The sequence below is a fragment of the Zingiber officinale genome, chromosome 4B (assembly GCF_018446385.1).
Source record: "Zingiber officinale cultivar Zhangliang chromosome 4B, Zo_v1.1, whole genome shotgun sequence".
Taxonomy (NCBI): domain Eukaryota; kingdom Viridiplantae; phylum Streptophyta; class Magnoliopsida; order Zingiberales; family Zingiberaceae; genus Zingiber; species Zingiber officinale.
In genome coordinates, this window is record NC_055993.1 from 18,339,011 (window position 1) to 18,364,475 (window position 25,465).

The 25,465-nt window shown below is 36.6% G+C and overlaps 1 protein-coding gene and 1 long non-coding RNA gene across 4 annotated transcripts; one reads left to right on the forward strand and one right to left on the reverse strand.

Moving 5' to 3' along the window:
* Positions 1–2,889: 2,889 nt before the first annotated feature.
* On the reverse strand, positions 2,890–8,275 carry LOC121974811 (circumsporozoite protein-like). The gene is made up of 6 exons (XM_042526057.1): positions 7,636–8,275; positions 5,847–5,990; positions 4,102–4,169; positions 3,946–3,996; positions 3,629–3,688; positions 2,890–3,546 (listed from the first exon to the last, which is right to left on the reverse strand). The coding sequence occupies exons 1-6, from the start codon at positions 8,240–8,242 to the stop codon at positions 3,298–3,300; spliced, it is 1,179 nt and encodes a 392-aa protein (XP_042381991.1). The 5' UTR covers positions 8,243–8,275; the 3' UTR covers positions 2,890–3,297.
* Positions 8,276–10,251: 1,976 nt separating this feature from the next.
* LOC121977429 lies at positions 10,252–12,449 on the forward strand. 3 transcript variants are annotated; one of them, XR_006110818.1, is made up of 8 exons: positions 10,252–10,350; positions 10,504–10,660; positions 10,817–10,923; positions 11,032–11,105; positions 11,200–11,361; positions 11,449–11,501; positions 11,586–11,683; positions 12,377–12,449. It is a non-coding gene; the product is annotated as an uncharacterized LOC121977429 (long non-coding RNA). The 3 variants fall into 3 exon arrangements; XR_006110817.1 differs by having other exon boundaries at positions 10,504–10,923; positions 10,994–11,105; XR_006110816.1 differs by having other exon boundaries at positions 10,504–10,923.
* The last annotated feature ends 13,016 nt before the right edge of the window (positions 12,450–25,465 follow it).

Here is a 25,465-nt window from a genome sequence, read left to right on the forward strand (position 1 = left end):
CATTAAGATTGCACGAACAAAATTCGTCTTAAAATTTTTGGGATCTTGTAGTGGTGGTGCAATCTGAGCAGGGGCAGAATGAAGGTATTCCACCGTTTTGGCGAAGTCGAGGCTAGAGTTAGACTCTATCTCTTTAAGATAAATTTGCCCTGCACACGGTGCTCACGGAACACGGCGATCGTCTCCCAAGATACAACGATTTTATCTAGCGATAGCAACATTGCAAATCGCAAGACCTCCGAACTGAAAGTCTTGCAATTTGCAACCCCCCACACGGTGCTCATGGAACACGACAATCGTCTCCCAAGATATAACAACTTTATTTAGCGATAGCAGCATTGCAAATCGCAAGACCTCCGAATAGGAGCCATCGATGATGAATCCATTAAGCTAGCGTTCCGGCTATACGCTTTCAGCTGTGTACCTGCATTTACCTCCCTCTATATCCGTGGGGCCGGCTCTAGAGGGGCCGCTGATGTGGCGGTTCCACATTTTTTTATTAAGATTGCACGAACAAAATTCGTCTTAAAATTTTTGGGACCTTGTAGTGGTGGTGCAATCTGTGCGCGGGCAGAATGACGATATTCCACCATTTTGACGAAGTCGAGGCTAGAGTTAAATTCTATCTCTTTAAGACGAATTTGCCCCGCGCACGGTGCTCACGGAATACGACGATCCCATTTAATTTCTCATTCAATTTAAATTTCCAACAAAAATATTTTAAAAATTAAAAGAACATTCATTTTTTTTAAACAAAAATAACAGGACTTTTTTATTTTAGTTTATAATTAAATATATATTTATTATTTTAATATACTTTTCACAGTCTGAAATTAGGATGGACTAATTCATTCAAAATCAAATCTAGCTAAATTAAATTAAAATTAAATAGATAAAAAAAAATAACTAACGATAGAGTTTTTAATAAAAATTGAATAAATTATAAAAATTTAATTAATTTGATTAAAATAAAATTAACCGATATTTTAAATAACTCTCAAAGGTCCATGTCGAATTCTCCAAGCTGTAAGGGATGAGAGCGGACAGAATTCCTTAATGGGATCCTGCCATGCCATGTTACAAAATGCACGAGGCAGGGGAGAAATCAGAAAGAAAAAGGAAAGGTGTCTCTAATTGAGTTGTTGTCCGGACCAAACTCAACATCCGGAGCTGCTCTTTACAAGAGGAGAAGAAGACATGAACGCCTGTGGCATCAGCCAGGAGTGTTTCATCTCGAGAGGCACATGGAAATAGAAAGCAGAGCATACCTCTCGGGCTCTCGGTGCCGTGTCCAGCATGGGTTGTTATCGAATCAAAATGAACCGATTTTTTTAAAATAAATTGAATTGATCAATTTTTTAAAAAAAAATCAAGAAAATTAAATTAATAAAATATTGATTAATTTATTTTTTAATTAAATTAATCAATTTTTTTTAAATTAGGGATTAAAAAAATATTTTATTTAATAAAGTTTAGTTTTGATTAAAAAATTAAGTTTAAAAATTTAATTTGATCTAAAAATTTAATTTATTCTGCATATACAATTTAATCGAATAAAAAAATTTAAAATAGAATTTGAACTGAATTAATTAATTTTTTAAAAAATAAAATCAAATGTCTGATAAATTAAATTAAATTTTAAAATTTGATCGATCTGTTCTGTTTAATTAAATTTTTACTAATTTTAAAATTTGATCGATCTATTATGTTTTACTAAATTCTTACTAATTTTAAAATTTGATCGATTTGTTCTGTTTAACTAAATTTTTACTCAATCTTAATGAGAAGTGTTTATCGATTTATAAATTTAAATTTAATTTATTTGATTTAATATAATTAGAAGTTTTGAAACTAAAATCTAAGTGAATTAGTCGATTTAATCATTTTTTAAAAAAAATAAAATTTTTAAATAAGTGAATTTTTTAATTTGACCGATTTGATAAGTTAATTTAGTTTAATTGAACTTTATTCTGTTCAAATCCTCCGAATAAATGCAACAATGATTCTAAACTTTTCTAAATTTTGATTTTTAAGAGCTTGTTTAGTAAGTTTAGCCAAATTTATTTGGTATATATTTTTTTAGAGGTTTTGGAGTCAAAACCTTTGATGTTATTCTCTTTGTATATATATTTTTTTAACTGGTAAAAGATGATGTATTAATTATGATCATAACTATTATATGAATTTAAATTGGTCAAATTTTAAAATTTTCTTTGCCTCCTCTAAAGTTTTTAAGTCATCATATGCTTTATTTTTAATTTTACTAATTTATTTATATACGATTTTTCGTCAAAATTATTTTATAAATAATGAATTTCATTTACGTTAAAATTATTTAAAAATCTGAATCATTTAATAATTAAATTTAATAAAATTTAAAATATAATTATGTTAATATCATTTTTTTTTTCTTTTCACACTAAAAATAATTTAACAATTTATTAATAATTTTCTTTAATTATCTTTTATATAAAAAATATTCACATCTTAAAATTGACAACACCAACAACAACAACAACAACAATAACAACAACAACAACAAACTTCTATAAAACATATCTTCAACCAATAATGTTAAAAAGATATCTTTCTTCCTCTTTTATCTAAAAAAATCTATTCTTATCCATTTAATATATATAAAAAATTAGATTAATTTTTTATGAAAAAAAGTCACATAAAAACAAACACATATAATACACCTTTCATAAGAAATTCTCTCTGGTTGAAACGAAAGCATTCTACAAAGTTAAGGTTTCACATACACTTTAATTAACAGATTAAGTTATTTCCCACCAAGTTTTATGATTTTGTCCCTAAAGAATAGCTTTATGTCATGAAGAATGAAAATATGAAAATTTTCATATATAAATTGCTAACAAACACAGCACGGAGATCTCAACGCCCCCCTAAAAATTCCAGCATCAGTAACATAAGTGCACAACGGTACGTACAAAAAGAGGAAAAGCATTTGTCAAAATTATGAGCAACCTATTGAATGCAATTAGAAACATACAATTCTACCTGAGTAGCAAATGTAATGACATTTGGTAACACTGCAATATTGTCCATCAGACTGAATTAGATGCACACAATAAAGTTCTTCCGCTTTATTGGCAAGGAACTAAACTGTGTTGGCTTTTTCATCGAGATAAAAGCCAAATTCTACCCTTTTTTCCTCTTTGAATCTTGCTCGTCATTGTTAAGAGAGCCCAAAAGGCCGCGTCTCATTTTCTGAACCCTGCTACTTTCTATCCTTCGTGTAACTAAGTTCCTGCCTATGCCTATTGCTGAGCATATTTAACTGTGGTTACTATTAGACAAGTTACTCTGATCCCTTTTGGAGAACTGTGTTGCGGCAGCTCGTGCACCGGCAATAGCTGCACTGACACTAGGAGTTTTCACGGATGCAGGTGCTTTGTTGTTACTAAAGTGCAGCGCAAGGGATCCTGGCTTGAGTGAAAAAGGATCACGAGGATCTGGAAGTGGAAACTTCACGGGCAAAGGGCCTTGAATTGGGCGAAGACCTCTTACTGCTGCATCATAAATCTGATGGAGAAAATCACATAATCATCATGCCAGACAAGCCAGGAAATACTTAATTTCATTCTAAAAGAACTTCGATGAATACCTTTTTTTCCAAGTTATACACCCCTTGAAATCCACGCATTTCAAATGGGACTACTAACTTCTGCAGAAATTAAGAGAAATTCACATAAGCTGAAGAGAAAATACATGGAATCTGAAGGTCATCATTCCAGCGTTGTAGTACCTAGTACTAAATATCTAGAATACGCAATGTTACCATAATCATTGAGAACTACTTTGTAAAGAAGTTTAAGTAATGCATGCTCTAACAATTGAAGACACAAAAACTCCAGACAACAGTTTGAACTTTAAGCTTAAGCAGTCTGATTATTATTCAAGCCATGAAATGGTGCCAAGTACCTGTGGATTTTCACACAACCAGCAAAAGTCTGTTAGGCCTTCAAGCCTCACCTACAACAAAAAGTAGAAGAAATTTAAGTACACAACAAAGTTGAAACCATACCAAATAGAACAGATTAACTGAAAAATGTCTGAAATAAGGAATAAAGTTCCTACCGACTCAGGTACTTGCTCCCAGCTCACAAGTTCTTCAGATCTAACACATCCCACCACCTCAATACAACCTACAGAATGTATATTTATAGAAATATTAGGAAAAAATAACCAAAATATTTTCAAATTTCTCTATAAATTTGGTTCCTAGAATCAGTCTTTTAAAGTAATATACATTTCTGAAAGAGATAAGTAGGTCTTGTCCAAAAGATTATGATTCTTTAGTAAACCCCTCCCCTCCATTTGTATGGATTAAAATGACAACCATCTAATAAGGGAATGCACAACCTCAAAAAAAAAAAAGAACCATATATTTTTACAATTTAAATATTAAAATGGAAAACTATGTAGTCTTTTCATTCAAAGAAACATGATTTGTTTGCAGTACTTCATCAAGAGGTTCAGTCCTAAAAAAAAATGATCTTTCGCAAGATAAATTCTTTAAATCTTTAATGAATGATTTTGGCCAGAAATTTGAATTCTATTATCAATGAATATGCAACCAGGACATATGGAGAAATAAACAGCAAATGATAGTAATTATATGGAAAACTATGAGTGAACAACCACTAAGTTTGCATCTCTCCAATATGTTATTAACTATTAAACCAAGGCGCTTAACTTGTTTTCAGTCTCAGCCCGATCAAGTCAGATTCAAGTAGTTAAAAAATTCTAGCTCTGGTTCAGGTTGGGTAAAACTTGCATGTATATTATACACATAAAAGGTCAAAATGAGTATTGTATAGTTGTAAGTGTAAGCAAACATTTAGTAATTAAACAATATTGGGTTGTGGTGTGGTAACAAAATAAAGAGCTGAGAAAAGGCTTGATATTTGTAATTAATTAGATAAAATAACAAGATGAAAGTCAAGAAATGGACATCCCCACGCCTAACAATCTAGCAAAAACTAGACATTTTCTTGCCCAAGAAATAGATACCAAAGTTCCTGCAATAAAGGAAAAAGAATTCTTTACATTACAAACTATCTCATGTCTTTGTAATCACTTGTCTGATATAATAAAAGTTGGTAATGGTTCATTTTGTTACTTGTGTCTTGATAGACCAATATCACTGAATTAATCAAATACTTTAGTGAGTAATAGAAAATTTGATCTCTCTGTCAATTATCTGTTGGGTAGGATGGTATACACATAAAACAATCACTATCTACAGATTGGGTTTAATTCAATAACAAATCGACCACTTTAAAAATCTCCTAAAGGAAGGCCTTCCAAAATAATTTTCTTATAAGATAGTCATAGTTTTTGTGTATACTCTAACTTCTTTAATAGAAAATGAAATGGAGGGCAATATCCTCCCAATATACAAGATAGGATAGCAGTATAACTTATATGATAATTCAACAGAAAAAGGTTATACATACAAACAGGTAAAACAAAACAAATGATACATGAAGTTGAAGAGACCATGCATGACTTCTGAAAAGAAAATATACTACTACAGTACCATACCTAGTCATGATTACACAATATTTTACTGAACAAGTTTGAAGGCATAATCATGGAATTTTGTTTAAAAAAGAATAACATTCTGAATCTCTATGCAAGTTTCATACCTGCATATCTGGACATTACAAGCACAAAGGTATTCTATTCTTTGACAATAGAATTCCATATCAATCATGTAAAAAAAGAGTCATGGAGAGAATCATTAAGCTAAAAAACTAAGCTTGCTCATGTAGTAAGAAAATATAGAACAGCAAACCAGACAGCCAATGAAGACATACCCAACAATCTAGATATGGGATAGTGCTCTGGAAACTTGATATCAGTGACTCCATTCACAGAGTATATCTCCTTGTAGAAATCCTCCATTGCTTTGATGGTCTCAGGATCTGGGATTTTTGAAGCAGCATGTATCCAAAGACGACCTTCGAAGCATAACCAAAGATCAATCGCCCAAACCCCATAGGGGGAAACAAAGAAGCTTTTGATTGACTAATATTTCAAAAATTCCCATAGTGAGAAATAGATCAGCATAAAGAGCATTGGAAAACCCAACAGGAACATGTCTTCTCAAGCATCTTCGAGTATAAATTCATGTAAGAAGCAAACAAGACAAATCAAGAGTTCAACTGATTGTGCAATTCAAATAAAGGTTGCAATTCTAAAAGTTAATAATAGTGCAGAAAGTTTTAAGTTTTTCATAGGGAAAACAATCATTCTAATGGAAATTAAAATTGAATTAACTCTCAAAAAATCAATCAAGTACATGGATCCAAGCCCTTTTCATAAATTGATAACATGACTTGTAAAATAGAATGACTTATAAGCATACTTTTTCAAATGAAAAAGGCTCTACGCTATTATGTTTCTCTACTCTCCCCTCAAGTTGGTGCATAGAAGTTACATATGTCCAACCTGTTTAAGAACTTTGAGAGCTCCTTCAGTTAGTAAAGATATCGACTAACTAATTTTTTAACCAAATCTTTGATAGTTTCACAACCTTTTCTTCTAATTTCTCCTTAATAAAGAAACTATCTATCTCAACATGCTTTGTACAATCATGTTGAATTGAATTATAGGCTATATCATTTGCTACTTTATTATCATAGTATAGCAGAATTGGTTTCTTCAAAGAGAAATTTCTTCACAAATTCCTAAAGTCATCCCTCTGTACTCAGCTTCTGCACTGGACAATATTTTTTTACAGCTTCTCCATGTAACTAAGTTCCCACTTACAAAGGTAAGGTATCTTAAAGTTAATCATCTATCATCAACTGCTTTGCCTAATCAACATCTGTATATACCTTGATATTTTACTTATTTGTGATTTTAGAGCACATAATTTCTTTTCCTAGAGTTGATTTTAGATATTCGCATTTTAGATACCTCAAAATGTGAGTATCTACATTCATATGTTGCTCACCAAGATTATGCATGAACTAACTAACTATACTCAGAGCATAGGCAAGCTCTGGTTGTGTGAGCCAAGTAAATCAAACTTACAACGAGTTTCTGGTATCTCCTCCTGCCCACAGGTACCTAGTTTCTAGGTCAATACCTAACTTCAGAACCTCCTCCGCTGGAGTGTTAGCTCCTCCAGTGAAGTGTTAGCTCGTTTGCAGACTGACAGACCAGTTTAATAGTAGATTGATGGCATACTTTCTTTGAGATAAAAAAAAAATCTTTTATTTGATCAGGTTACTTCAATTCTGTTTGGACATCCAAAGTATGACTCTAATACTATTTTAGAAAAAGAATGACTCTAATGCAATTTTAGAAATTAAAATTAATTTTTAAGAAATCAATCCAAAGTATCCTCTTTTGTAGCAAAAGAGGATACTTTGGATTGATTTCTTAAAAGTTGAGGACACCACTTTTAAGAAATCAATCCAAAGTGTCCTCCCTTGTATTAATTGAGCCCACCACTTTTGTAAATAAAAAAGCGTAAAACGAAGAGAAATATTAGGCAGTTCAAATTGAATAAAAATTTAATATTGCTTGGACATGAGAGAGAAACCCCTAAAACGAAGAGAAAATCTAGAGAAGAACTAGCAAGCAAAAGGGAAATACCGGTGAGAGGCGCTGGCCACGATCTTCCTTCCACGCGCTTGATGCCATGGACGAGGAGGGAGGCCCAGGGCTGGTGCATCGTCAGGCATGCGTTAGTGTAATTCCCCTTCCCTCTGCCGCCGACAACACATCCGCTGTTGAATCCAACCCTAGAACCGCGGGCACCACCATCCCCGCCTCTGAATCCAGGAGTAGAAGCGCGGTCTCCGCCGCCCTCGCTGACAACACCTCCGCTGTTGAATCCAACCCTAGAACCACGGGCACCACCATCCCCGCCTCTGAATCCAGAAGTAGAAGCGCGGTCTCCGCCGCCCTCGCTGACAACACCTCCGCTGTTGAATCCAACCCTAGAACCGCGGGCACCACCATCCCCGCCTCTGAATCCAGAAGTAGAAGCGTGGTCTCCGCCGCCCTCGCTGACAACACCTCCGCTGTTGAATCCAACCCTAGAACCGCGGGCACCACCATCCCCGCCTCTGAATCCAGACGTAGAAGCGCCGTCTCCGCCACCCCCGCCGCCTAAACCAGACCAAGAAACACGGTTCCCTCCACCGGGGCGAGGGCCGAGGCCGCGATCTTTGTCTCCAACTCCGCTGTATCCCCTCATCGCTCAACGATTGATTATGGGTAAAAAATATATATATATCGACCGTATTAATTTATCGGCTCACCACGGTAACAGCAGAGGGTGGGCTACTAAATCCACCGATAAAAAAATATTTTATCATAATTTTTTTTAAATACACCCTATCAATTTTTTTTACCCTTTCTAAAAACCTAAAAAATCTAACAAAACCCTAGCGTCATCTTCCTCGGCTGCTCCTCGCTGTCGCTGGGATTTGAGGATCGAAGAAACAAGAGAACCCTTCATCTCTCCCTCTCATCTCTCCATTCGGACAACTTCGTTCAAATCATTACATTGTTCTTGTTAAATCTTGTGTTTAGGTTTTAAATATTCATGAAAATCTCTCGAATTTTAGTTATGCGTCATTCTTCCCTAGTTTGTCGAACACATTGCTACTTGTTCGACTACTATATGTCGAACGCACCAAGATCTGTTCGGTCATGGTCTATGGAATATAACATAATGTATTCAATCAAGGACCATTGAACAAAACACTAAATGTTCAGCCTCCAACAGTTGAACATCGACAGATTTGTTCCATTGTGTGTTGCTGAACACAATGTAGTATCCAGTGTTGTTAACAGTCAGGATCCCATCACTATGTAGTTAGATAACTACTTAACGCACCGTCACTTCGTCCGCTTGAGAGTAATGTTTGTTGGAGGATTGTACAGTTGTCATTATCGCGACCCCTCAGCTACACAAGAGTCGTGGCAGGTGGAGGGACGGGCGGGAGTGATGTCATGTGGCATGCATGCGCATTTGCTTATGATGCGCGAGACATCTTGTGGAGATATACTTGCATACATGTCTAGTAGATACTAGCTACATGTGATTGTGATATGTTGTACTTGTTTAAGCTATGATTGTTGCATATGGTTATCATGCTTCATACATGTCATTTATTATATATGTATCTGTTGTCGGTTGTATTACTCAGGTCTTGCGAGCAGATCTGTTGCTGATCCCTGGTGAGTTTGTTGATAGTTATATTGTATGTGTCAATCCTAGATTTGGTATGTGCATTTACTATGTCATTTTCGATCTTGATCTTAGGCGTTAGATCCAGATTGGGTTTGTGTATTCATTATGTCAGTTTTGATTAGGTGTACTATTATTTATGTCGTATATGATCATGTTCTTTATTCCCTACTGAGACAGTATACTTTGATCTCCATATTTTATATAGATCATGTACTATTTTGTCTATTACCCGCTGAGTCACCTACACTCACCATCGCATTTCTGTGTTGTCTTTTTCCTCAGGTAGCAGATAGAAGTACACGTCACATTAGAAGACGATTTTTATTTTGCTCTTATTTTCTTACACATTTTTCCTATGGTATTGACATTGTATTGATATTTAGTCGTGTGGCTACTTTATCACTTTTGATATTTTGTTGTGTTTAAGTCGTGCCGGTACGCATTATATCTTTTTGGTATATGGACTTTCTTTTTATTTTCCGCTATGTTTTTAGTACAGCCGTGCGAGCTGCTTTATTATATAACTGCGTGGTTGTAATTATTTTTGTTCCAGCCGAGTGGGTTGTGTATATAATTGCATGGTTGTGTATGTTCCAGCCATGTGGGCTGATGATTATATCTTGTGAGTAGTCTTGTGACATTGTATATATGATTCATATTGTCACAGTTACACGGGAGATGTTATCCATTTGTCGAGCAGAGACTCCTTTAGGATGTGACACCCTAATGGTAAACTATCAAAAATATCCTAAATATCAAAAAATAAAAATTACTGAAAATAGTAAAATAAAAGTTTGGAGCATCTGAAACGGCATTAAAATAGAAGTTATCAAGAAAACGCTTGTGTTTTCCGATTTACATTGGTAGTTAGTGGAAATTTTCGTGGGACTGATTCGGTTACTTTGAGGATCAATCTATTTGAAGAATTAGATACTCGGTTAGCAAAAAAAAAAAAAAAAAATCACAACTGACGTATAGCTCTCAATTATTGCAAATCCTCAATCATTAAGCCAAAAGCACGAGGAATTAGATACTGCTATTCCTATGCTTGCTTGCTTTCTTCTTTCTTCAATCAAATGCATTGGCATCGAAAGCAGCTGGTTTTGGTGAGAACCAATTCTAAAATACCCCTGAATTTTTTTATGAACTATTTATCGACAATTTTAGGGAAATCTAAAGTTGTAGTACTATTTTATTATAAGAATTGCCTAATTCTCCAACTTGGTCAACTCATTTGGTGTATTATAAATCGATATCAGAAGCCAGTTGGAGTATAGATCCATGTAGTCCTCTTGGACCTCAAAACTGGGGCACGCTGCCTGGATATTCATGGGCAATGTGTGCTTCAAGACCTGAAGGAATGCAATCGCCCATAAGCGTCAAACCCAGCAACATCTACAACAGACACTTGGGGAGGTTGATCAGATCTTACACCGAGGCCCCTGCGCTTCTGTTGAACAAGGGGCATGAAATCAGCAAGAAAAAAAAACTTGATTTTTTAACATTTTCTTCAATTTATCATAAATTTTAGAAGATTGTGCTAGTTTTTGAAATTGTTGGAATTTTTTTCAGGTTAATTGGACAAAATTGCCCGGCGCTCTTCTTCTAAATGACAAGTTCTTTTATCTCAGGCAGTATCATTGGCACACACCTTCTAAGCATGAGCTCTTTGGCAAAAGGTTAATAATTTAAACCTGTTTTCTTTAATGAAATTAATATACACTTCATTGAGATAGTGTCGATTGATAGATACCCTTTGGAACTTCACATGGTTCACATCGCTTCAGATTCAACCCCAGAAATAACAGTCATCGGTGCGTTGTTTGAGTACGGTGGCATAGCCGATCCTTTCCTGGACATGGTGCTGCTTATTCCCCTTCACTAGTATACAATGGAAGCGAGGTCACAATATCTTAAATTTTAGTTTCATTTTGTGGTTACCTTAATTTGCACAGTTGCGGGTGGCCCTGAATGAGCTGAAGAACATGACTAGTGTTGATGTTGGAGCCATAAGCCCACCTGTCGTAGGTGACGAAGAATCTTATTTTAGATACAATGGATCTTTGACAACTCATCCTTGCAATGAGCCTGTTATTTGATGGACTGTGATGAAAGAGGTGATATCACAAGCAATCTAATGCATGACCCACCATATGCTAATTAAGGTGATCAAATTTTTTAAAAATTCACCTATGGTTTTGCAGGTCAGAAGTGTAAGGAGGAGCAAGTTGAGCTACTAAGGGCTCCAGTGAATCATGTAAGAAGTTTCCTCTAAATTATGGCACGTTGTTGGCGTTTCCAAGGACCGACTTGATCATATAACTCTTGTTTTTCTAGGCAGACGGACAATGCAAGGCCGACACAGCTAGTAAACGGACGCAAAGCGAGCTCTTGATCCGTGAGGAGACTAGGAGATCGTTTGGACGTTCCTAATCCGCTGTAATACCCATCAGCATGTTAAAGCGATGGACCTTTAATCCTTCTCTATTTTCTATCGAATAGTATTTTACTCCCTTATATTTTAAAAATAATATTTTAACCTCTGATCAAAGTTAAATATGTAAAAAGATTATAAAAAATAATTATGTCCTTATTTTTTTTTTGATAATCTTATGAAGAAAAACTCATATTAAATTTATTGATAATTTATATCCACTCCTTTTCTTTTGTTGATATCTAGACAATTCAAGGATATAATTGATATTTTTCAAGAAGTACATAACTACTGATTTATTAATTAAAATCAATAAATTATATATAAATTTTAAAAATATATAAAAATTAATACTTAATTATACAAATAAAATTAAATTAAGTAGTTTAAAATGTATATTTTCATTGCACTCGTTGCACAATCTTCGAATACAATGTATAATATTATTTTCTTCACTCCCTCCTAAATTTAAAATTTTAGATTCACCCTCTCCACGATTATGTAAGGTTCTATGAAAATAAGTAAATGTATAATTTTCTTTTCTTACGCAAAGTAAATTTTCTTCGTCTTTTTCAAGCTCTTTTCTTTCTCATGCATGCACACGAGTCTCACATCTCAGTTCATCACTAACTTGATCATAAAAAAAGGTAACACTGACAATGCATTTCCACCTTCAACTGACAAGCTTTGTTTTGTAGGACACTGAGAGCGGACGCACCGATAAATCAGCATCAATCACAGATCCAAGTGAGTGATGAAGGGCACCGTCATTAGATGCTTCTATATTTTTTTTATCCTTGTATATATATTTTTCTCTTTGTGTATACAATCGATCCAACTAATTAATAATTAAAGAGACGACTCCGTAGACATATGTAATGATTTTTCATGTCAATTTAATATATATTTTTTCCTCTTAAGATTATCAAAAAAAAATAAAAAAATTATTAAAAACATAAGAACATAATTTTCTTTTATAATTTTTTTTCACATTTGACTTTCATCAAAGGGGATTAAGTGTTTTTTAAACAAAGGGATAAAATACTACTAGATAGAAAATAGAAAATAAAAAATAGAGGGTTAAAAGTTGTTTTTCCTAAAATAAACCATTAGTGGTTTTATTTTAATTAAAAAACAATACTGCATGAGGACAACTATACTCAGTGGAGATCATGTGAGTTTGGGACCTTTCATAAATTAGTTGGTTGAAAAAGAGATTTATTTTTAAAATATACAAATAGAAGGTCAGTTACATCGTCAAAAGGAAACCCCCAATAACTTCTGCAACACAACTTTACATTGAAGTTGTACATAAAACTTCTAGTAACATGATTCCTCGTGCTGCTAACTCAAAAAGGGTGCTTTATCACAAGTGATAGTAACAAATGAACCATCAATTAATGATTCGGATGTTAACTAACAATTATTGTTGGCTGTTGTCGTTCGTGATATGGCAAAAGCCATCGAGTTCAGAGTTCTGACATAATGAAATGGTTCAGATGTCACAAACAAAACGCTGGAAGCTGTTAATAATTCAGATGCAACACACATTTATGAATTGAGGAAGGTGTGGAAGACGAGATAGAGACAGTTAGTGAGCTGGTGTATGATGTGTATGGCGATGATGAAGTTGAAAAGGTTCTTTGTGGTAATGGTCATGAGATATTAGTTGTTCGTAAGAGTGTTAACTCTTAAGATTGATTCAGGGAATGATTGGTTGAGCATTAATATTTTTCACACAACCTGTGCAGTCATGGATAAAGTGTGCAAAATAATCATCGACAGTGGTAGTTGTGAGAATGTTGTATTCGAGGAGACTTTCCAAATATTATAGCTAAAAATGGACCGCCATCCTAGGCCACACAAGTTGTCGCGATTGACTAAAGGCAGTGAGGTAACAGTAGATAGATGATGTCTCGTATTTTTTTTATTTGACAACAAATATTATGATAATGCTTGGTGCAATGTTATGTCTATATAAAGTCATTTTATGTATTGTTGGGTCAACCTTGGCAGCATGATCACAATGTTATTCACGATAGACGGAAGAATACGTAAACCTTAAACATCCATACTCCAGAGTAAGAAGATTTTGCTGGTGCCCTAATGAGAATGAACCACTTCTACCTCCGTAGCCAATAATACCAATCTACTTTCTATGTTTAGGATTTTAGATGAGATAAAGCATGAAGACGTAGTCTATGCTTTGTTGTCTTGCAAAAACAATGCAATGGACATAGATCCTGATTTATCGATTGAAGTGAAATAACTGTAAGGAAATTTTGCTAAGTTGATGCCAGAGGATCCTCCTCCAGGCTATAACCTGGTGAGCCTAATCTAAACTCAAGGGTAAGTTCTTTTCAACTTGGAGTGACTGATGTAGGAGGATCAAAGCATACAACTAGCATGACATGCCCGTGCTTTGTTCTGTGCCTTTACGAGGAGGAATCAAGGTATCTAGTAGCACACACGACCATCCCATGGCCTATAGCATGGGCGTGCTTCATTCTGAGTCATAGAGAGGTGAAATTGAGCTTTTGAGTAGCCAACACGGCTAGATTGTTGCAAATACCCCGGGTTAGTTTTGATGTTGGTCAACCGAGTCAAGTTAAATCCTGTGTGTATTTAATGCCTTGTGTCTAAGTGTGCAGAAACTTATGATCATAAGAAGTCGAGCGGAAGATTCAGTGAGCAAGAAGGATGATACGGGAAGAGAGTCGATGAGTTTAGTGCATTTGAGGAACAAAGAGTTGCGGAAGACTATACCGGTGGAGCAAGAAGGATGTACGTGGTGCATCCGAAGGACTAGAAGCCGACAACAAGTCTCCTCGAGGAGAAGGTCGAAGTTGAGTTCAAGTGATTTCAACTCCAAACAACTGGAACATTACCCAAGCGAGCAGAATCTGAAAAAGGTTAACTCAAAAGTTAACCATTCAAGGCGTCTATAATTGACTAGAGGCACCCTGAAGACTTGAAGACTTGAAGACTCGAGGTGCCTCAATTGGCTTGATGCGCCTCGGATGCTCAAAAAAGTCGTCGCTGTGAATGAGACTTAATGCACCTCCGATGACTCGAGGCACCTCGAATGAGCTTGGAGCCACTGCCATGAAGATAAGTAGCTCAATTCACATTAGTCGAAGTGAGGTACCTCCTATTGAATTGAGGTGTCTCTGTTGGAACTGAGGCGCCTCCATTAGAACTAAGGTGCCTCCGTTGGAACTGAGGTGCCTCCATTAGAACTAAGGTGCCTCCGTTGGAACTGAGGCGTCTCTGATGAACCGAGGCACCTCCATTCAGCCATATCCGTTGAATGTGGGCAAACTTCATCCCATTAGAGACGTCTCCAGTCAACCAAGGCACACCAAATTGCCATGTCAGTAAAATGGTCATTTTGACCAGAGCACTATAAATAGTGCCCTACACCTAGTTGTAAAATAACACATTTGTTCTTAACTTTTGTATTTCTTTTTGAGCTTTCAACTACTGTAAGGGGTTTCTCCACCTACGAGCTCTATTGAAGGAGTTTCTTTAGTGCTTTCAATTCTTTGGATTAACAACTACCCAAGTTATAACCAAATAAAACTTCGCCTCTTACTTTATCTTTTTGTTATTTATTTTTAAATAATTAATGTGTGTATCCTTGCTAAGATAGAAGTAAGATAACAAGCTAATTTAACTTGTAAGTCGTCTATTCACCCCCCTCTATTTGGTCCACCTGATTCAATAAGTGGTATCAAATCCCAACTGTCTTTGAAGGACTAACCACTAACTAAAGGAATAAGAAAATGACTAGATCAAGCATTCATCCATCGAAATTCAAGGGGGAGTTCACGCTTTAGAAGCGAATGATGGAGGTATTTTTCAAAATTGATTTCGACATATTGCTAACAATTAAATATAGTTTTGGAGCACCTAAAGACGAGAACGGAGAAGAGAAGGAAGAACACCTTTAGAACATGAAGCAGTAGACCAACTTTGTAGCCAAGAATAAAGCAGAGTTCCGTCTGTTCAGCATACTACCACATCAAGAAGTCAATCAGACCTACTACTAAGCCAAAAAACTTGGGTAGAAGTTCCTGGAGCTTTATGTAGGAACCTCAGAGGTCAAACTAGTAAGACGGGACCCACTCTGAAATCAACTTAATCAATCTCCTGATGGAAAAGGGAGCTCAACTGCACGCAAAACTTAAGGAATTAATAATTGGGATCACCAACCTTGGAGAAATGGTAACGAATCGAGACTCACTCATATATGCGCTAAACACTTTTTCGAGAATCCGAGAGTGGATATCAATAGTGGATTCTTACTACATCTCGAAGGACTTAGAGGTAAGTACTTTAGAAGAGTCATTTCTGACATTAGAATTACATGAATCACAATGTGCAAGATTTAAAGACAAAGAAAAGTCAAAAAGCAACATCACTTTAACAACCAAGAAGAATGAATCATATTCGGAGTTACCCCTCGATGAATATGAAGAAGCATATATATATAGTAAGAAAATTCAATAAAGTTATTAAAATTAACAATTCTGATAAGAGACAAATTTCAAAATTTCTTTAAAAAAAAAGAGTAGAAAGATAAAATGCTATAATTTGTTAGTATTAGCCCTAGTACCAATTATGAGTTGATTGTAAAGAGCTCATTTTGTATCATATATTATTATTAATAAAAGGAAAAGTTCGTTATTATATTTATTTTAGTTTAATGTCGATTGAATAAGTATAATAATATTCTTGGATAGTAGGTTCTTATCTACAACATATCAATTGGTTGAATTGATAATGAGATATTGTAGATATATATAGAACACTACTCTTAACTATTTCTAGTAGAGCATTAATATACAAGGACAATATTAATGCATTGTGACTAGCATGTAGGTCAACGGATGACTTAATCTCATAAGTCATGGATATGAGATATTAGGTTGACACATGAGTATATATTAGAGAATATATACTGAATGACCCGCCATGAGAATTTTCATGGATCGTTATATGAGTGTCATAAACATTCTCATGTGACTATTGGTATGAATAGTCCTTAGACCTGAAGTCTCTACGATTCCCTACATAAGGAGTTGTGTACTTTGGTATTGGCAAACGTCACCTGTAACAAGGTGGACAATAAAGTCGATCACTGGGTATCCAATGAATTATGCAGAGGGATGTGAGTGATGTAAATGGGATATATCCCTTCAATATGACAGAAGTTGTAACGACCCAATTTTCCTCATTAGGGGTTTTAAAAGTTCTTAAAAATATTTAGAAATACTATAGAAATATTTTAGAAATTTTTAGAGTATTTTTATGTAATTTTTGGAGGTCGTTTGGTATTTTTACTAAACGAAGGAAGTTTCGACAAAAAAATATCCAAGCCGAGAATTGAACCCACGACCTTTGACTCGGTCAAAACCCGGCTGACCAGGTGGGCAAACGGATTTTTCTATTTAGAATTGGTCGCAAATTTATTTAAGTATTAGTTAATTAACAGAATATTAAGGTTATAAAGAGAGGAACTTAGGGTGGGATAATTACCCGTAACCTAGCTTTTCTCTTCCTCCTCTCGCGTGCGCGACGATTTTTGCCCGAGCGAAACCGAAGCCAAGATTAGGGTTTTCTCCGGCGTCGGCTTGAGGTTCTCCGAGGGGTTTCTTCACCTCCTTATGCTTTTCTCGTCGAGGAGAAACGGAGAGCACGAAGAGGAGCCGGAAATTTCAATCTTCCGAGCCCTAGAAGCACTAGAAGGTTTCTCCTTCGGCTGTGAGTCAAGGAAACGAAGGTAAGTCGCTTACTCACCTGCGGTAGGATAGCTTCGAAGTTTAATTCTTATTCCTTCTCTTGTTCCCGAAGCTTTGGATGAAACCTAGGGCTGTGTCGTTGCGATTTGAATGGTGAAGCTTTGGTTTCTTGTGGTTTGCAATAGAGTAATTCGGGTTCAAGTTGGCTTCTTGTGTGGATTCCTTTCTCTTTAGATGGCTTTACCTCTTTAGATGGTTCTGTTTTTGGGATAGGCTGCAGGTTGTGTGTTTTCCAGTTGTACATGCAGTTTTTATATCCATTGATAGTGTAGTTTAGTATTTCAATTTAGAAATTTCTTTGTTAAATCTGAGTATGAAATAGTTTAGTTCTTTTGAGCAAGTAGTCTTTATTTCATTTGTCACAGTGATGAGTAGTTTGGGATTCCTTTATTTACTGCCATGGATTGAAGTTTATGTTGTTGGTTTTCTTTGCCATCTGATGAAGCCTGATTTGGAGAATTAGGGTTGCTTACAAAAAGGGTTAAGCTGTGAATTTGATATATATGTTTGTTTGAATAGCTATGTATAGCATTTTGCTTCCCTTATATTACTTTCTTGCCGTGGAACTATAGACAACTCCCACCAGTAGGCATGAGCATGAGTAGATCTATTCAAGTGAGCATTTATATTCATTCAAGTAGAAGTAGGCATGAACAGATTCATTCAAGTGTGCATTTATATATTCATTCAGTTCCTTTGCTATTTAGATTTAGTAAATAACATGAACATGTGCAGATTTAGATTTCTAGTTCCTTTGCTATTGGACTAACATGGGCAGATTTCTAGTTTTTTTTTATGTTATTAGATGCGCATGAGTAGCCTTCCTTTTAAAATAATCAGTTTCTAGTTCCTTTAGAGCTTAATATGCAGAATTGTGTTAGCTTAATATGCAGCATTTTAGTGTGCGGATTTTTATTAAATATTAGTGTGCAGAATTCATTCACCCTTAGCTGAACATGTGCAGATTTTTATAAGCATAGCATGCAGATTTTTATAAGTATAGCATGCAGATTTTAATATGCAGAATTTTATTAGCATAGTAGGCAGATTTTGGGTTAAGCATTTCAAAATTAGAATTTGTTTAAACATTTCAGTTTCTTTTTAAAGAAGTATTCTTTTAGAAGTATTAACAAGTATAAGAAAGATAAAGAAAAGAAAGAAAAAGGCCAAGACTTTAAGTAGATCCCAAAGTCAAGACTTTAGGGATTTTGGCGCACAAGGTGCTAAAGAAAATGCCGAGGCATTATATAGAAGTATTAAAAGATAACAAGTATTTTACTTTTATCAGTGGCACTGTGCTGGACTCTCAGTTGTCCTTGGGTTGGGCTCCCATAGTCGTCCCTAGGTTTAGATAACCTAGTAGTATCGGCACGACCGACAGTCGACGGTCGACGACCCGAGGGTCACCAAATGGGTCGGGTCGTTACAAAAGTAAAAGCAAGTACAGTTGCCGGGCCCAAGAAGAAGTTGATTATTATTTTGAAGTATTATAAGTATAAGTTTTTGAACAAGTAAAACGAGTTTTACATAAACATAAAGTATTAAAAATTAAGTTTAGAACAAATGAAATAAGTTTCATATAGTTCTAAAAATCAGTAAGTTTAGTTCTTTATTCTGCCATGTTTATCTAGTGGATGAGTAGTTTTCATGTTTACCAATTAGATGAGTAGCATGATTAGCCATTAGAATTACATGAGTAGATTCTTTAGCTTTTCTTTGCTATTAGTTTGACATGAGCAGTCATCTTTATGCTTTACTTTCTTTTAGAGCATATAGTTTCTAGTTCTTTCTGTAAACATGCATATTCATGTTTTTGTGAGTTAGATAGCGCTTACTAAGCAAATTTTGCTTATAGATTGCACTTCCTCTTACTGCAGATACAGGAAAGGAAAAGATATAGAAAGGAAGGCGACAAGGAGGTGTTCGAAGGACGTGTGATGCCAGGACTATGGAAGCCTTGGGACTAGGAAAGAAGTTTTAATTTTAGTTTCCACATTTTAGTTAGATAAACATTTGAGTTGTATTTTAAGTTCACGTCATTTGAGATTATTCTGTTTAGATTGCATGTAGGACGAGTTCAGTTTAGTAAGTAGACATTTGTGTGTTTGATACTTATTTAACTACGTGGTTGATTGATATGTGTTCCAGCCGCTTGTGGTTGAGTATATATTGCATGTATTATTGATTATGGTCACCGGTACAGGGGAGACTCTGCCGAAATTTTTCGGTAGAGTTTCCATGTGATTTTTAATCATACCGATTAAGTAGAGTTAGTAGTTAAGTAACGGTCATCCTTAGAAAGTAGTATAGTATAGTATTAAGAAGGGTGGTCGTTACAGTTGGTATCAGAGCAGTTCTCATTCTCCAGCATCACACATCAGCACCATCCTTGCCGTCTTCAAGTAAGAAAGTATTTAAGTTTCCTTTTATACTTTCTTTATTATTTGTTGTATGGAGTAATTGCTTATATGTGCTTTAGTAAGATAGAAGTTTTGTTTCTCTTATAATCATATATATAAGTATGTTTAGAAAGGATAGAGAAGATATCAAGTCTTCCAAAGACCACTAATGGGTACGATACGAGATGAATAATAGAGGGCCGAGAAGTTAAGAGATTAAGAAATAAAGAAGTACCACTAGTGAAGGATAATATAAGACAGAAATATCCAGAATTAGTCTAAGTTCAAGGACGAACTTTTTATAAGGTATGGGGGATTGTAACGACCCAATTTTCCTCATTAGGAGTTTTAAAAGTTCTTAAAAATATTTAGAAATGCTATAGAAATATTCTAGAGATTTTTAGAATTTTTTAGAGTATTTTTGTGTAATTTTTGGAGGTCGTTTGGTATTTTTACTAAACGAAGGAAGTTTCGACAAAAAAATGTCCAAGCCGAGAATTGAACCCACGACCTTTGACTCGGTCAAAACCCGGCTGACCAGGTGGGCAAACGGATTTTTCTGTTTAGAATTGGTCGCAAATTTATTTAAGTATTAGTTAATTAACAGAATATTAAGGTTATAAAGAGAGGAACTTAGGGTGGGATAATTACCCGTAACCTAGCTTTCCTCTTCCTCCTCTCGCGTGCGCGGCGATTTTTGCCTGAGCGAAACCGAAGCCAAGATTAGGGTTTTCTCCGACGTTGGCTTGAGGTTCTCCAAGGGGTTTCTTCACCTCCTTAAGCTTTTCTCGTCGAGGAGAAACGGAGAGCACGAAGAGGAGCCGGAAATTTCAATCTTCCGAGCCCTAGAAGCACTAGAAGGTTTCTCCTTCGGCTGTGAGTCAAGGAAACGAAGGTAAGTCGCTTACTCACCTGCGGTAGGATAGCTTTGAAGTTTAATTCTTGTTCCTTCTCTTGTTCCTGAAGCTTTGGATGAAACCTAGGGCTGTGTCGTTCCGATTTGAACGGTGAAGCTTTGGTTTCTTGTGGTTTGCAATAGAGTAATTCGGGTTCAAGTTGGCTTCTTGTGTGGATTCCTTTCTCTTTAGATGGCTTTACCTCTTTAGATGGTTCTGTTTTTGGGATAGGCTGCAGGTTGTGTGTTTTCCGGTTGTACATGCAGTTTTTAGATCCATTGATAGTGTAGTTTAGTATTTCAATTTAGAAATTTCTTTGTTAAATCTGAGTATGAAATAGTTTAGTTCTTTTGAACAAGTAGTCTTTATTTCATTTGTCACAGTGATGAGTAGTTTTGGATTCCTTTATTTACTGCCATGGATTGAAGTTTATGTTGTTGGTTTTCTTTGCCATCTGATGAAGCCTGATTTGGAGAATTAGGGTTGCTTACAAAAAGGGTTAAGCTGTGAATTTGATATATATGTTTGTTTGAATAGCTATGTATAGCATTTTGCTTCCCTTATATTACTTTCTTGCCGTGGAACTATAGACAACTCCCACCAGTAGGCATTAGCATGAGCAGATCTATTCAAGTGAGCATTTATATTCATTCAAGTAGAAGTAGGCATGAAAAGATTCATTCAAGTGTGCATTTATATATTCATTCAGTTCCTTTGCTATTTAGATTTAGTAAATAACATGAACATGTGCAGATTTAGATTTCTAGTTCCTTTGCTATTGGAACAACATGTGCAGATTTCTAGTTTTTTTTTTTAATGTTATTAGATGCGCATGAGTAGCCTTCCTTTTAAAACAATCAGTTTCTAGTTCCTTTAGAGCTTAATATGCAGAATTGTGTTAGCTTAATATGCAGCATTTTAGTGTGCAGATTTTTATTAAATATTAGTGTGCAGAATTCATTCACTCTTAGCTGAACATGTGCAGATTTTTATAAGCATAGCATGCAGATTTTTATAAGTATAGTATGCAGATTTTAATATGTAGAATTTTATTAGCATAGTAGGCAGATTTTGGGTTAAGCATTTCAAAGTTAGAATTTGTTTAAACATTTCAATTTCTTTTTAAAGAAGTATTCTTTTAGAAGTATTAACTGTTGATACAGTCTGACCTGGATGTTGTTTTGCTGTTGACACTGATTTAAGTTTGTATCAGATATTTAACTCAGATTAATTACTAATCTAGGTTGAACTAGGTTGACCTGATTGAGAAAGTCCTAACTGGGATGTTAGGCAGTTGGAAAGTCCTGGTGAGTGAAGCCAGGCAGATTGGAAATCCTGGTGAGTGAAGCCAGGTAAAAACCCTAGTGAGTGAAGCTAGGTGCAAGTCCTGGTGAGTGAAGCCAGGCAAGGGAAAATCCAGATGGATCAAGGGTGATCGGACATCTGGTGTTGAAAAGTCCAAGAAGGAAGCTTGGCATGCGAAGTCGGAGAGCTAGGGAGCTCGTTCCTCCGGACTAGGTCGAGAGGGCTCGTCCAGTCAGAAATCGGTCGGCAGACCGTCGGAAACTTGACACTGGACGATCGATGGAAAGACTGATCGGTGCCCGCCGACCGATCAGGAATTAATCGATGGCTATCGAACGCCATCGATCGGCCTCGCATCGATCAGAATCGATCGAGCCCATCGTAATCGACGTCTCATGACCGATCGAGAAATCAACCGAGTTCTCGAGATTTCACCGATCGATGCGGAGACCGATCGGCAAGCACCGAGACGGCGACATCTGATCGGTCCGGGACCGATCAGATTAGTTCTCGATCGGTCCGCATCGATCGAATCGCGCACTTCGGAAAGAAGCGGCTCGATCGGTCCCGAGACCGATCAGTATCTGATCGGTCAGACCGATCAGAGATGATCCAGAAAACATGGATCGGTCTGCAGACCGATCCACAGTATGGCTTGTTTTGCATGCGCTTTCTCTTATTGTTTCTGATTCGCAATTGCTTTTACCTATTTCGTTTCTAACCATCTGCTGCAAGTTTTCTCGAAGTTTCAGGTTACAGATTACGATGTTGGGTGAATTCAAATTAAGGATCATTAGTAGAAGGCAACAAAAGGCTTTTGCTGTGTCTCGCTGCGGACAAACCAGTTTTGGTAGCAACGTCTCGTTTGCGATCTGCTGGCAGCCGTTTGGTCGAAATCAGCTTGACTTGTGCTGATAGGTTCAAGCTCAGAGGTACCAGTGGAAACGATGATGCCATTGGTGGGAGCTGAGACAATCAGACAAGGAAGAAGTGTGATTGGCGACGTCGTGGACGGTTGCAGGGATTTGCAGGGATTTGCTGCAGGTTTGGCAGAGATCCGTTACAGAGCAGAGAGGCATATGAAGGTGGAGAGGAGAGGCTCTCGGGATAATGCTTTTTGTGCTCTTGCTGTGAAAAACACTGTGAAAAAAAACTCTCTGGAAGATTGAAGCAGTGCGCTTGTTCTTCGCTGATTGTGGCTGTGAGCTTCCTTTGATCATTTCACTTGAGCCACTACTGTAAGTCTTGTGCTTAATTTCTTACTGCTGTTAAAGACTTTGTGGAGAGGTTACTCCACCGAGAAGGAGAATCCTTTAGCCGGATAGCTTCCGGGGTGTGATCTACCGAAAGATCAAGAGGATTCGTCCACCTTACGGACACGCCGAGGAGTAGGGGCAAGTTATCCCCGAACCTCGTAAATCTCTGAGTTAGTGTGCTGTGTTTTCTTGTTTTAGTTTTCTAATTCCGCTGTGCTAACAAAGTTCTTGAAGAAATTGTTGTTTAGTGTTTTTTTAAAGAGGCTATTCACCCCCCTCTAGCCATCTAAGGTCCCAACAAGTGGTATCAGAGCCTGGTGCTCTTCATTTCGGCTTAACAACCCAAAGAGCAAAACAATGGCCATGAAGGAGGGATTTAGCACCAACCGTCCACCTTACTTCGAAGGAGCAGATTTTCAATATTGGAAGGGCCGCATGGAGTACTACCTCAAAACCGACATAGCCATGTGGTTCTCAGTCAAGGAAGGTTTCACACCACCAAAGGATGAAGAAGGTAAGGAACTCGAGTCGTCAAAGTGGTCTACCGAACAACTCCGCAAAGCACAAGCCGATGCCAAGGCTATGGTCACCTTGCAATGTGGAATCGCCAAGGACCAACTCGTCAAGGTAGGTCCGTTCTCAAGTGCAAGAGACCTATGGAACAAACTCATCGAGCTCCAAGAGGGAACTCGAGATTCTCGGATTGCCAAGAGGGACCTATTCTTGAATCAGCTCCAAAATCTAACCATGAAGGACAATGAAACGGTAAGTGAACTTCATGGGAGATTCAAGGAGATCATCAATGGTCTCCACTCCGTGGATGAACGGGTAGAAAACCGTGACTTAGTAAGGTACGCTCTTAAATCTTTTCCTAGGAATGCCTTGTGGTCATCCATGGTAGATGCCTACAAGGTATCCAAGGATCTTTCCATTGTTAAACTAGATGAATTTTTCTGTGAGATGGAACTTCATGAGCTTGCTAACAAAGGTCAAAAAGAGAAGGGTATTGCTTTATTTGCAGGACCAAAGAGCAAGGATGGAAGAAGGAAGAAGGAAAAGAAGAAAGAAAAGGAGATTTCCTCATCCACCTCTTCTTCCGAATCCGATGATGAAAGTGGATCATCATCAAGCGAGATGGCGAACTTCGTAAGGAGGATTATGAGAAGAGGCCGAAGATACAAAGGAAAAGGTAAAACTAATGATCAAAATTTTGATAAATCTAATGTTACATGTTATGAGTGTAGCAAGAAAGGACACATTCGGAGCGAGTGTCCGAAACTAAAGAGGAAGGAGGAACGAGTCAAAAGGAAGGAGGAAAGAGCCAAGAAGAAGAAGGCCCTCAAGGCCACTTGGGATGAGTCCTCATCAAGCTCATCGGAGGAAGAAGAGAAGATGGAAAAGAGCACTCGGCAATTGGCACTCATGGCAAGGGAAGAGTCCGAATCCGAGAGTGATGACTCAAGCGCTTCAACCACGGCTTCATCATCTTCGGATGATGAAGAGGTAACCTCTTCTCATATAGAAAAGTGTTATAAAACTATCACTCACTTATCTACATTGCTTAAAAAGTCAAAAACAGAAAATAAATTGTTGAAAGAAGAAGTAAAACCTTAAGGACCCTTAGGGAAGATGAGGTCGATGACCTACATCTAGAAGTCCTTGAGGATGAGAACAAGGCCTTAAAGGGTGAGGTTGAGAAACTCAAGAAAATGCTTGAGAAATTCTCAACTAGCTCTAAGACTCTAGACATGATTCTAAATGCCAAAAGGGCCGTTTACAACAAAGTCGGGTTAGGGTATCAACCCAAGGAGTCGAGTTTCATTTCTCTAATGTCTAGAACTCAAAATAGTAGATCACATGTTTCTAGAGTTCATGGAACTAGGAAAGGTATGACCAAGGCATGGGTTCCTAGGTCTTTCGTTGTAGAAGCATTAGGTCCCAAGATTTGGGTACCTAAAACCTCTATTTTTCGTGTATTGTAGGCATTGGTCGAGGGGGAGCATCTATCAACTTGGTTTGTTGATAGTGGATGCTCCAAGCACATGACTGGGAACAAATCACTGTTTACTACCATTCAAAACAAAAGTAGAGGTAATGTGTCTTTTGGTAATAATGGTAGCCTTAAGG